General features: G+C 47.1%; 1 protein-coding gene across 2 annotated transcripts in view; it reads left to right on the plus strand.

Annotated features, from left to right (window-relative positions):
* NTN4 (netrin 4) overlaps nucleotides 1–14,005 on the plus strand; it is a 47,765-nt gene that overhangs the window by 19,839 nt on the left and 13,921 nt on the right. For both annotated transcript variants that reach the window (XM_058023413.1, XM_058023415.1), the window contains exons 3-5: nucleotides 975–1,253; nucleotides 10,822–10,948; nucleotides 12,247–12,435. In XM_058023413.1, the coding sequence (XP_057879396.1) occupies nucleotides 975–1,253; nucleotides 10,822–10,948; nucleotides 12,247–12,435 (595 nt within the window). The remainder of the gene's footprint in view (nucleotides 1–974; nucleotides 1,254–10,821; nucleotides 10,949–12,246; nucleotides 12,436–14,005) is intronic.

A 14,005-nucleotide genomic window follows, 5' to 3' on the forward strand; every position in this document is an offset into this window, starting at 1 on the left:
TGGTTGTTTTTATCTAGTACTCTCAATATTCAGCTAGAGCCAATATTTACCTATTCAATCAGAGTGAAGTTAAAATAAAGAATGAATGATAAGTATTTGTTTAAACTTTGGAAGCCCCCTCTTTCCTTTCTTTCTTATCTCGGTTTTCTTGATTATCAACTTGCTGTCACTAATTGCCACACCTAATCACTTTTCCACTAGGAAGCAGCCTGGGACTGATAGGAACCAAATATTTGGAAATATGAGCTATATTGGTTAAAAAATACACCCATTCTGGGAGAGGGAATGTTAATGAAGAGTTCCTCACATGCACATCACCCAGCAAGGTGCTGGTTCCTTTGCTGGGCCATGCCACGAGGCCAGGGCACCCACCTCTGATTTGAGTTAATGGCAAAATATCACTTGACACCCATAAAGTCCTTACTTCTTGTGGAGAGGAATGTAAGGGATCGTGGGGGCTCACCCTGTGCGCACTGATTTGGAGTGGATTTGCTGCTCCCACTCCTTATAGAGAGGGTAGAACGTCATGAGAGCCTGGTGCACACTCCCAGAGGATGCTGTCATTGCCATTTCACCCCACGGCCCACCCTGGGACTGGCTGACATCCTTCTTTCTGCTTCACCCACCGTGTTTCTCTGCCCAGGTGATATTCCCAGCCCTGGCACTGCTGTGTTTCTCTGCCCAGGTGATGTTCCCAGCCCTGGCACCGCTGTGTTTCTCTGCCCAGGTGATCTTCCCAGCCCTGTCACCGCTATGTTTCTCTGCCAGGTGATATTCACAGCCCTGGCACCGCTGTGTTTCTCTGCCAGGTGATATTCCCAGCCCTATCACCGCTGTGTTTCTCTGCCCAGGTGATATTCCCAGCCGTGTCACCGCTGTGTTTCTCTGCCAGGTGATATTCCCAGCCGTGTCACCGCTGTGTTTCTCTGCCAGGTGATATTCCGAGTGCTGTCACCGCTGTGTTTCTCTGCCAGGTGATATTCCGAGCGCTGTCGCCGCCCTACGCCGCGGAGGACCCGTACAGCGCGGAGGCCCAGGCACAGCTGAAGATCACCAACCTGCGGGTGCGGCTGCTGCAGCGGCAGGGCTGTCCCTGCCTGGCGGCCAGCCCGGCCCCGCAGCCCCCGCCAGCCCTGCACTATGCCATCTACGACTTCATCGTCAAGGGCAGCTGCTTCTGCAACGGCCACGCCGACCACTGCATCCCTGTCGCTGGATTCAGGCCCACCAAAGCAGCTGGGGTTTTCCATGTGGTACGTACGTGCACCCAACAGTGTCTCACAGCACAACACACTGCAGGAAAGCAGAATTTTGAAAACAGTAAGGGACTGTATAGAATATGGTGTAGGTCCAAGTACGCAATATTTGACATTTGATGCCCTGAGCTCCAAGCACAGTGAGCAGAAATGGTCTTTACAAAGGGGGTGGTCTTCATGTGGGGCTGAAGTGCTGAACTTCCTTTGTGTCTTGGTGTGGGACTCTCATCCTTTTCAAAGGTGCTCCGCAGTAGTTTATTTATTTCAGGTAAATCTTTAAAAATAATTAAATTGCTGACATCCATCTTTCCCCAAATGCTGACTTGCAATAACACAATATCTAAAGGATAAAAAATGCAGGGCATTTTGGTAACAAAGAAGGAGGAGAGCTTCTCTGAAGATAGGAGGCTTCACGTAACTACCATTGCTTCTGGAGGATCCAAAGATATTGGGTTGGGTCTTGAACCAAGGGGATAGAGATGGTTTTGACTCTCACTCATGGGCTTTCTATTGCACTTTGCAATACTTTTCTCTGGAAAAAAACTCTGTGCTCTGGTTTTAAGAGGACTCCCATCACAAGAGCTCTGAGCTCCAATTCCTAAGGACCCACCAAGACCTAAACTCCAGGGAAGCAAGAGGCACTAACCCATAGGGCAGGTGACAGGCACAGCAGTGGCCAACACACTGGATGCCTGTGGCATGGCGTGCCTGTACCCAGCCAGTACAGGGACACTTGGTGCCACCAGCACATCTTATCCTTTCTGCTCATCCAGGCTGGCTCTGAAAGCTCTGGCTTTGCTGAAGGAAGAGCAGTAGGGAAAGACAGAACAGCCAAACATACTGTACTGAATGTTAGACTGAGAAAGATGGTTAAAAAAAAGAGGCAGTTAGTCTAGGTAAGGATTCCAGCTCTTTGGGGAGCTCTCATTTCACTTAATTACAGTCTCAGACATGAAGCAGACAGGATGTTTCCCTTCCACTAGAGCTAGCCTTGCAACATCTTGAAAATATACCAGTTTGAAAGCGTGCAGCTCTGTGATTGATAAGAGTGTTTCAAGTAGCACTGCTCCGCTTTCTGCAGATGTCCCCTGAGTGAAAGTCTTTGAAAGAAGGTGTTTGCTCAGGATTATTTTGGTGGGATACAACTGCATGGGAGCGTGCCCTGGAGCACCACTGAGAGTTGTAACAGAGCCTGCAGGCAAATAGGCCTCCAGTACAGTTACAGGCTGTGGCAACCGTAGTGTGCAGGTAACAGGCAGGGCTGGGGGAAGGAAGCAAGTGCCAAAATCACACTGAAAACAGAGTAAGAAATAGCAACAAACCCCTGTGCTGGCCCCGAGGGGGAAATTCAACTCTGGTTATAAATGCTTATGTGGCAGGAGTCCCAAAGGTGACGTTTCTGCAGTGAGGCTGACTCATTTTGCTGTGTCATACTGTGCTTTACTTACCCCCCATCCTGCATGTCCCATGAGGGCTGTGCCAGTGTAGGGGTGACAATGCCTCGTGGTTTGCAGGGAGGGTCAAGGTGTGGTAAGAGCTTTGCTCTCCCAATACCACCTTTTCCATCATAGAGCTGGGGCAGTTTTGGCTGAGCCTAGTCCATGCCTGGCTCCTGTGGCATGAGGCTACTGCTGTTTGGGGACTGCAATGGCACCCACCTCCTGCAACCCAGCCTGGGGTTTGCCAGTGCATTGCATCAAGATTGGAAGAGAGAGCTATTTCCAAGGTGATAGGAAGAATTCATCACACATGTGAATGAACAGAAAAGGGACAAAAGATTGCGATGTCCATGGCTGTTTAGGTGGTAGAAGTGAAAAAACTTCTGAAAAGAGAGTAGGATTTCAGAGAGGGAGCATTTTTATCCATTTCAGCTAAAAAACTCACAGAAAACATAAATCTGAAGAATTATGACCAGTCATTCAAGAGGTTGATAGAGATTTCAGTATAGTCTTTATGAACCTCTACCTACCAAGGGTTTTATCAGAACCATCAGTGTAAAACTGAGGACAACAGAAGCACAGTATCATTTCACAATATGATTATAAAATCTGGCTCTGTTTTCATGCTTGTTTAGACAAGAGCACTCCTGAAGAATATGCCCTAAGTTACAGTTAATATCGAAATCAAAGCATGTTTAAGATCGTTTAATAATAAACCGAACAACTTTTCCAAAAAATCTTTGTGGCAGTTTTCTTAGCCCCCCACTTGTTCTCAGCCTATAGGCAAAATCCTAACTGCAGCCTTAGTTTCAGTCCCTGCCTGGCCAGCAGAAGACACAGATGTGATATATTTATCTTTCTCTTGGGCTGCTCTGGGCAGTAAATGTGATATATTTATCTTTCTCTTGGGCTGCTCTGGGGAATCCCAGCCGCACTGGGCACAGCTGCCAGATCTCAGTCAGATCTCACAGAGTGAGCAGAAGCATTTCATCCACCTCACCCAGAGACAATCTGACAAAAGAGTATGAGTATGTGGGAATGCTGGGGGCTGCTGCTCTGGCAGGTTTGATGCAGGATCCTCACCCAAGGGGCCAGGATGGTCAGCTTGGGACATGGGCCCAGCTTGCTGCCACAGGATTCCTCCCATTGGATGTATTTTTTTCTTGAGATCTTGGCAATTTTGTTGAGAAAGTGATGGTTTTGAAGGTAAATATTGTGAGTGGCTGAAGTGAGGCCACAAGTCCACTTGGCCATGAGTGGGCTGGGATGCGAACAGGGTGGAACAAAGAGGGGTTCCTTCTACCCTGGCAGAAGCAGCTCTAGCTTCATTTTCTGGGGTGAGGAAACCTCTGTCTGCAATCTGTCTGAGCCAAGTCAAAGCAAAGTTCAACTTGACAGAGTCTGGTAGGAGATTTCTGTCCCATCATCACCGTCTAGCTGCAAAACTCTCCATGATGCTCCTCTCCTCGTGGCAATTCCCCCACCTACCCTTTTCCTAAAAGAGAATGGAATTTGTGCAGGAAAACTCTGGTTTTGCACCAGAAATGCCATGTCAGCCTTTAGGTGAATTCTGAATACACAGGTGGAACTTCTGCTCTAGCAGATGGTGTATTTCCATGAGCTCCCCAGAGAACACCTGTCTGCCTGGGATGGCAAGGGCTGCTCCTCATGGGTAGTATGATCCTGTCTGTCCCTTGTTGGACATTTGTGTGCAACAGGCAACCGTCAGGTTGATACAGATACACTTTCTCTCTTCCCTACTTCTCCCAAATTTATTCAAAAGGTCACTACTCAAATCTCATCAGCAAAAGCCCAGTGCATACCCAGGAAAAGATATGCATGTACAGACAGACCTCCTACCATACCATGCTAAGCAGCGGGTCACTTCTTGAGCTGCATTACATGGCAAACCACAAATATGAGCAAACAAATGAGTTTACATAAATAGGAGATCCCTCCTGATCTTCAGTGGACACAAGAAAACTGTTTTTTCCTCTGATCTGTGGCAGAGGAGCTTCTCACCCTTTGCCAGTACCTCTGCACATGGAGCCATTGCAGTGCATGCTTGCTCTGCATGCCTCTTACCAGCCAAAGCTTCCCCGTGGCCTGCTTGCAGCAACGGCAAGTGGCACGCGAGAGGCAAGTGTTGTGTAAGCCTGGATAAGTAGGATCTTGCAATTTAGGAATCCAAAGTGGGGAAAGCAAACCCAGAGATACCTCACCTGGGTTCTGCAGTTCTGTTTCAAGGTGAGAGCTGGAGTTCATCCATCTCCTTGGCCCTCCCTGAATGCAGATTCCTGCAGCTTAGCTAGCTGATCTCTCCAAGCTTCTTCCATAGTTATGAAGGTTGGGATCTTGGGTGGACTAAGATACTCTGCTAAAGCACTTCTGTAGTTAGGCAGGGGAATATTTCCCCCCACTTCCCATGTGGCCAACCCAGTGGCTGTTATAAATTGTTATCATGCTACTGACATCAAAAGATGCTCAAGGTCTTCCAGAGCAACGCTGACAGAAGCCTATTGTACAAGGAATTAAAAAAAGCCCTACTGCACAGCCTCCACACCCTGGACAACAAGCTTTGTATTCTTTCACAAGAACAAGATAGGATATGAGAATTTTCTCATGCATAAATTTGGTTGTCTGGTGCTTTGGGAAAAGAATACCTCTCCATGTGCTGACAGCCACCGGTAGGCATTGGTTCTAAAACTGGCACAGCAGTTGAAGCACAACACAGTTTAAAAGCTATGGTTAGAGACTCAGTGTGAATGCTGCCATTTTCCCTTAGGCCAGAATCGTGCCCATTTTCCATGAAAGCTAAAGAAAAATAAAACAAGAGAGAGAGAAAAAAAAATACAGTTTTAACAGTTCCAAAAAGGAAATTCTATTAAAATTTATTCTATTAAATAATAGGAAATTCCATTAAAATCCCAGCTATTTAGACTGTTTATGCTATCAGGTCTTTGAGATATTGATTTTCTTTTAGTGTGCATTTGTGTTGGACTCCATATAGTGGGTGAATTCTTACAATATAAATCAATTTATAACAGGTGACTGAAAGCATTTTTCCCTCAGTGCAGCAGTCTTTGTCACTGCCTAGCATTTTGGAACATGATAAATATGGGGAAAAGGATTTTATAGGATTCAACTAAAGAAAAAGCCCTATGTATTTGCAATGTGAAAGGAAGCGCTGGAAGGTTATAATTTGGCAACAAAAGGCTCTGGAAGGAAGCATGCCCTAGCAACTGTCTTTGTATAGAGAAATCAGTCGCTCGTTTATCTTGCAGAAGGCAACTTTTGTAACACTCTTTGCATTGTGCCCTCCAGTGACTGACGTTGCGACTGGGCTGTCAAGCTAAGAAGGGGAACAGTGTGAAAGTGAACTGGATATAAAGACCCCATGACAAAATGAAAAATGTTATAGGAAGGCCTTGCTGCTTAAATGTGTCAGGAGCCGTGTGAATGCTTAAAGGAGTGAGACGTACTGGCAATTGTGTTTGTGTACTTAGTGATGCTCCATAATGACCCTAGTGGGTATGCCTTACAGCTAGCTATAAGCTGAGGTGAATGAAAAGGGCAGAAAATATGTGCTTTTCCCCCTGTCAATGCACAGGGATCAGACTCTGAGATTCTGCCTTCAGAAAGGTGCTGAGATGCTGGGGAAATCCTGAAGGCCAGGTATGTAATTTTCCCATCTACCTTGTGTCCCAGCAGAGCTGCTGGGCTGGGTTCTCAGCCCCGTCTCCCAGCTGCTCTGTGCCATGACAGGGTATTTGCATGGCAGACCAGTCTCACAAGTGGCCCTCCTACAGCTCTCACAGACATTAATTTTGTCCAGTGCAGACAGTCTGTTGGCTGTTTTTCACCTGCTGCCACTTCTCCTTGTATTACCCCTTCTTGACCTTTCTCATATTTCTACCTCTCATAGGATTTCTTTATTACTAAAAAAAAAATACATGTCTACCTATGGGCTGCAAGAAAGGGCTTGCTACTATCCACCTTTTTTGTTGTTTCCAATGCATAAAAATGTTTGCTGTCATGCTGGAATTACGTAAAAGAAAGAAGATATTTTCTTCAGTGGGATAAAGCTAGGTTGGAGAGACATTTCAATGCAGAGCTGTTTTGGGTGGTAGTAATTGTAATGCTATTTTAAGAGAACAAATACATCAGCCTGAGGCAAGGTTTTTGAATCACTTAGGTCTGACTTTTCATTAAACTTCTGTGAAAAAGGAATATGGAAAAGAAGGTACTAACTAAATGGTTGCACTGAGAAGCAAGCTGTTAAGGACTGTGTTTCCCTCTGCTCCCTCAGTTTGACTGCCCCTTTAGCTTCTTCCTTAGTGGGTCTGCACCCCACACTCTACCTGGCTGAGAGGGGTTGGGGCCACTGTGAGGGGACCTTGGAGAGGCAAAGCTTTCTCAGCCCATTTAAGTAGCAGTGCTGCAAAGGCACGGCAGTGTCAGAATTGGGAAACCTGCTGCCTTTTCCAAAGCTTACTCCCAAAGACTGGGGTCTGGGTAGCTGCTTCTGATGCAGAAGCGGGGTCAGCCAGGCCATTGCATCTGCCAGGCCTCTGCAGGTGTTCACCCAAACAGGAATCCCACTGAGATGATGGGTGCCCAGCCCTGCAGCAAGCAGGGGCACACAGGTTTGCAGTGTGCATTGCAGGCTGGGCTACTGAACAGCCCTGGCAGGCCCTGCCCAGGTGAGCAGAGGCCGTGTGGGATCCACAGAGGGATCTGCACTTGGGAGGGAGCAGCTGATGGAGGCAGGTTGTGACAAACCCTGAGGAAAGGAAACTGCAAGGCAGCACCCTTAGGGTACGAATGGGGAACAGGTTCCTCCTGGCCCAGCTGGACAGCACCCACTGAGTCAGGCAGGAGCCCAAGCCCACGGGCCTCTGTGCTGGCCCTGTGCTTGCCTTTGCACAGACAGCAGAATTGTGCTACTCTGTTATTTTTTAAGCTTTCCAGAGAGACCATTTGTTTCCTTTTGCCCAGGTGCATGGCGCCTTTACAAGCAATCTATACCAGGAGTGTCATGCCATGCTCTGCCTCTGAGTCTATCTAGATAAACACCAGCTGCTTGATTTGCATCATCTCCAACTTGGCTCTTTTGCAGCTGTCCTTGCCACAGTGTGAGAGACCACAAGCCTTCCATTGCTGCAACAGTTTTTTAATTATGTACAACTTCTTTCCTTAGAGTTCACATACAGATTAATATTAATATATTGGTGCACAGCTATTCAGTGGTTTATTTATTAGCTCTGCATGCCAAATTAATGGTGGCACAGCAGATTCTTGGAATACCCATCCTATTCTGTTTTATTTTCACCCACCTTCCTTTATTTCAGCAATGCAACAATGTTCTATTCTACAGTACCTGGGCTTTCAGAAAATCCAAGCTCTTGTCTTTAGAGCCATGAAAGCTCCTTGGTGAGGCATTTTGCCTTGCTGTCTGCTGGTGTCTTGGGATGCTTAATCCTTTGAGGGTTTCTGCTGAGATGCTGCTGAGTTTCAGATGAGTTTTTGGATTATTAATGCTGAGCAACCTCTGGATGATTGATTGAGTCCCCACTGATTCTTTGTGTGGCTTTGGCAAGGAGCAAACTGAATTTGGAGGGTGAGACTACAGGCTGTGGGCATAGAAAGGGGGAGCACACATCCCCACAGTAATCACAAGTGTCCTCATGTCTGAGACAATTTCAATTGCAATTCTGCTCCCATGTCCTTCTCACTTTGGCATCATGATTGCAAAAGCACCAAAGGACCCTCTGGTTTTGACCATGGCACCCTCTGATTCCTTACAGTCACCTTCCCTTCTTGATCATGTGTGTCCTGGGTCTGGTGGGTCCCTCTACCCTTACAGCTGGGACAGTCCTGTGAGGAAGGGTTTCTGGAGGATGTCTCTGGCACAGATGTGGTTCAGGCTAGTATGTCTAGCCCTAACCACTCAATGGCCAAGGGTCTTGCAAGAAGCTCCTACCAAAAGTGGCATCGAAGAGTTAGGACACCATCAAAACCACCAGAAGATGACCAGTATAAATTCAGTCATCTTCTGTTTCCATGCAGGTTTTAAATATGTGTGAAGAGATTCTGTGACATTGGTTTGTGTGTGCACCTTGCCTAAAAAATATGTGACAGAAATTTATTGGCAAGTGGTAATTTAGGAAAGGGAGGTATCTGAAAGCTTGAAGAACATTTTGTTGGTTGTAGCAAAAATGAAAATATGAAAACACAAAGCACACTTTGAGAACTAAATATACCCTCCACAAGTTTGTTGTTTCTTTTCTATGTTTGCGTCTCATTCTTTTCAGACATCAGCACACATTTAAGCTTATATCAATACAGTAAACCAGGAAGACCAAGTAGTATCTGCAGTGAAACCAACTAGTTCCTGTGATGAGGCCAGATAGCACAGAAAACAATGTTAGCTTAGTATTTTCACTTTAGCTTAGATGCTTGTGCATTCTGACTCCATCCGTACCTATCCATTGCTTACAAAGCACAGCTGCTGTTTGTATTTTTTGATGATCTGACATTTTAATGGGACAGGAATGAATTCAAGAAGTTTTTGAAAGATCTTGCTATTTTCATTTCTGCTTAAAACTCTTGGAAAGACTTTTCAGGTCAGTTTTGAAATTTTATCTGTACTGGTTACATTTGACTTCTGTAAGATAGCAACTGAAATAAATTAATTAATCTATTCAAATTAATAAATCAGAAAGTCACCATAAGCCAGGAATGTGTGTGGTGTGTGTGTGTGCACCTGTGTAATAAGCAGGAGCTGTTTACAACATGTTCAAGGTCCTCTTCTGTTTTGTTTACTCTTCAGGCTTTTCACAGGAACCTTTTTGTGTGGCAGTCTCGACAGCAAGTGATGCAGTTAGGGACAGCACACTTGTAAAACCAAAGTTAAACTCTGTGGAAGGCAGCATTTTCCAGTAGCAGTTAAAGCCATGCCCAGCTCCAGGCTGGATCACCAGGTGCCCCAGCCACCCTGTGCTCCCCTCAATGCCAAAAGCAGCAGCAGCTGGTGCAGCTCTGTTGGTTTTATGGCCAGCTTGTGGCATGAGCACAGGGCCACGCTGGCAGCACAGACTGGGGCCCCTGGCTCCATCACGAGCAGCAGGAGAAGCTGAACTCTGCATTTAAAAGCAAAATGTGGAGCAGAGTAAAGCTGCAAACACGGGCACATATCAAAATAGCTACAGTAGGCAGCTACCTGCCATGCTCCATGGGAAAAGGCAGGGCCTTCATTCTTGCCAGCAGAGCCATGCTGCTGCAGAGCTTGGTCTTGTTGCATCCAGGCACTGCCGGCTGCTTGTGCCCTCTGGCCACATCCTGTTTTCTTTGCATTTGCCAACGGGGTGAGTAATGCCAGGGACTGACAGGGCAGCTGGCACCAAGTGTGCTGTGCTGGCTTTTCATCTCCAATTACCCCCTTACACTGGGCTGTCTAGCTGTTAAATTATCTGTCATGAACATGTCCGAGTATAGTCAGTCACGGGCCTTGTGCTGTCCTTGATTCTTCCTTTGTGGGGCAAAAATTCTGCCTAGGATGAGTAGATATTTATGTTTCAGGGGGCTGATTTTCCTTTTTCTCGTACTTATTTTTGCTGGAGATAGCTGGGCACACAGAGCTGAGTGCTGAGATTGTAGGTGCTATTCCTGCAACACTGCAAAGGTGTATTCATGTTTATGAGAGAGAAAAAGAGAAAGGTTTTACAGTGTTTCCCAAGGGTGCTTTGAATCCCGGCATTTTTTTAAATAATTTTCCTGGAAATTCATGCTGCATCTGGAAATGGCTAAAGACGCTTTTAGATCTCAAAAAAATAAAATAAAAAAAAATTAATATACCATGAGTAATTAATTAGCAAAGTAATTACCAAAAGTAACATGTCATGGTATACAATACCATGACATGCAGATCTACACAGACTAACCTAACTGAAAGTGTAACTAGAGAATATTTGCCCCTGGCTGAACTGGACACTGTGCTATATCCCTCCTTCTAGTCAATGCAACAGCATGGAGCTGGCATGCTATTTCCTGTGTGTGGGCATTGCTTGAGCCCCAGAGACTCTGGCCTTTGCTGTGGGTGACCCTTGCTCTCTTTCCCCTACCAGGTCCATGGGAAATGCATGTGCAAGCACAACACCGCAGGGCCCCACTGCCAGCACTGCGCCCCGCTGTACAACGACCAGCCTTGGCAGGCTGCTGATGGCAAGACCGGAGCCCCCAGGGAGTGTCAGTGTAAGTAGCCAGTCAGGAATGGTGTCTCCAGATCCTTGCCAGAGTGCCTTTCTCCTGTGTGTCCAAGAGCAGCACATCCTGAGGTGGTGGGGAGGTGTTTTCCAAGAAGCTCAGCAGTGAAGAGGCACTGCCACACCCCTGCCCAGCACCCACCGTGTGTGTGTGGCCAGGACAGCCCTGTTGGCACAGCCCCTCACTTGGCAATCCTCACAAGACCGCCATGTCTGTTGGTTTGGCCTTTCTCTGGGACCCAAGTGCATCTCCTGGGGATAAGGTCTGCTGCTGTGGGCAGTCTGCAGCCTGCCAGGGTACCTTGGAGCTGACAAGGGGCCAGATTTGTCCTCTCCATGGACACCCTGACAAACACCTTTGCAGGAGGTATGACTTTCTGCTGCTGGGTGTGGGCTCTGCTCACCCCTGGGCACTAAGGGCAGGATCAGCCATGGGCTCTGGAGGTTTGTAGATCAGTTCTGCAGTGCCAGGGGGGATGCTTAGGGAGAGTGCTGCAAGCAGGGGAATGCAGAGGTCATGGAGCCATCTTCTTCAGTAAGAGCGGCAGTCTAGGCAGAAGGGTGCTGAGGACTCCCCACACCACCCCAGGAAGGCTTGCAGGCCTACTGAGTGCCATCCTGCCCTGGCTACAATGCTATCCATACATAAGCAACCATCAGCCTGCCAGTGTGGGCTATGGTCGTGCTCACTGCAGTGTGGATGATCCCTGAGGGAATGACAGTGAATTCCTACTCACACCAGCAGCATTTGATGAGCAGGCATTGGAATAAGTCTCACTTGACCCTTGACTTCAGTCGTGTGGGCATGCAGACTTCCTCCACTGCCAGCACAGGGTAAGGAGGATGCTTGTACTCTCTCACACACCTGTCCTCCACCTGCCTCTTTCCTCCCTCAGCTATGGAGGAATATCCTGACAGCACCCTCATGGCAAATGTTGTATAGGGCAGTGCTGATTTCTAAAGCTGGGAGGGAAGGATCCTTCCTCAGCAGGACCAGTAAATGTGGGTCTCTCTGTTCTGGCCTGACCACCTGTGACTGTCCTGGTACTGGAAAACCTGTATTGGAAATGAAAGAATTTTTAAAAATCCTTTTTCTTAAATGTTATCTCCAGAGGCTGGGAAATGTAGCTGAAAATGTAGTGCTACTTCATGCATTTGAATGAATAACAGGTTCATAGGTCAAGTCCCCATTCCAAAACATGGTTTGAGTTTTTGTGTCTCTTTTCTATAAACCGGTATCTTTCTCTGCCTTAATGAGTTTTTCTGTTCCCTCTGGCTTTGCCTCAGCGTGCAAGTGCAATGGGCACGCCGACACTTGTCACTTTGACATGGCTGCGTGGCTGGCGTCGGGCAATCGCAGCGGCGGCGTCTGTGACAACTGCCAGCACAACACGGAAGGGCAGCACTGCCAGCGCTGCAAGCTGGGCTTCTACCGCGACCTCAGGAGGCCCTTCTCTGCCCCAGACGCCTGCAAACGTAAGTCAGCAGCCACGTGCTACTGAGGGGCTTCTCAGGGGGGAAAGCGTCAAACCAAAGGTGAGATCTTCTTCCCCCTCCTTGGAGCAGTCTCCTTGCTTCACTTGAATCCTCTGTGATACTACTTGCAAAAAGCAGCGTAGGTGAAAGTCTGTAGATGCTGTTGATAAATCTGTCCCGAGGATCCCTGTAGCCTGAGGGCAGGGGAAGAGAGATGATTAATTTACTTTCTCCTATTGCTATTTTTGGAGAGGAAAAGCTGCATCTTGTTTTCATGTTCTCCTTGTTTGGTGGTTGTTGCAACCTCAGAAGGGGGTTCCTCATCCAGCAGGGGGGCAGCTGATAAATAGCATCGCCCGCCAGTTCGTGTTCCCAGCAGCAGCAGGTGGGTATGGAAGGACAGACAGGAACACTGTCTGTTAACTGATATTCCAGAAGGTGGGACACTGAGGACGCAAGACTAAAAGCAGTGACTCAGGCACATGTGCAATTAAATCTTTCCCAAGCAAAGAAGCAATCCAAAAGCCACACTCCCCAAGGACCACTGTGAGGATGGTGACTCACCATGAGGCACTCCAGATCCCCACATTATGCTGAGAACATTTTACTGGTCAGCTAAATCCAGGGTGCAGGCATGCCCTCCTCTCTGAGCCTACAGCCACCCACTGGCTTCACCACATTTCTCCTTGCTGACTCACTTACTATGAGGGGGGGACCTTCACAAGTGACAGAAAGAAATCCAACTGACACCCTGCCTGTGTCTTTTGAGGAGACACTGAGCACGTCTCTCTCCTCTCAAGGAGAAGTACCTGCATGTAAAGGAAGAGGGAACCCTCCTGCAGTGAGGAGCTGCACCCCAGGCTGGGAGGATGTGTGAGGTTTCAGTTGTTCATTGAGGTCTGGTGGGGAACAGCTGCCTTTGTCCTGCTCCCTTGCTGCATATAATCCTCATGAGATTCCTGGCAGTCTGTTGCAGAGGTCCTCCTCCTCTCCACCTTTCACTCATTGCAGGGAGGGGCAGCAACAGCTGAACTGCCTGTTTTACAGCCCTAGTTCTCTTTATGGAAATGGAATTGACCACAGTTCATTGCTTGTGTAAATAATTACTTCACTGCTGTAGTATGTACACAATGATTTTTTTAAACAGTGAATTTAATGACTTAAAAAAGTTTCATTACCTACTTGTATACATCAAAGTTCTAAGTCTCCTCTGTAATATCAGATACTTTCCCTCCTTAATTATAGCCAGAACTTAGGCAATCAACTTTTGTTTTGAAGTCTCATTAGGAAAAAAAACAGGCTTAAGTGTTGTATTTACACACAGAGCAGAGGCTATGTGTTTTTTTCTAACTTATGGATTCATCCTTGCTGATTAAAAAAGAAAAAAGAGTATTAATTGACTGCTGGTAGATAACGCAGGACAGAAGACTGAAATAAATGTTGCATGGGACCTTCAGGCTATGAAGCATCATTGTACTGTGCTTCTGGTACCTTTGCTGGGGTTGTAATTCCTGATATTCTTTACAAGCCAGCTCCCATCAGGGGAGATTATGCACTTTTCTGAGGCACG

The sequence above is a fragment of the Melospiza georgiana genome, chromosome 4, assembly GCF_028018845.1.
Source record: "Melospiza georgiana isolate bMelGeo1 chromosome 4, bMelGeo1.pri, whole genome shotgun sequence".
Lineage (NCBI taxonomy): Eukaryota > Metazoa > Chordata > Aves > Passeriformes > Passerellidae > Melospiza > Melospiza georgiana.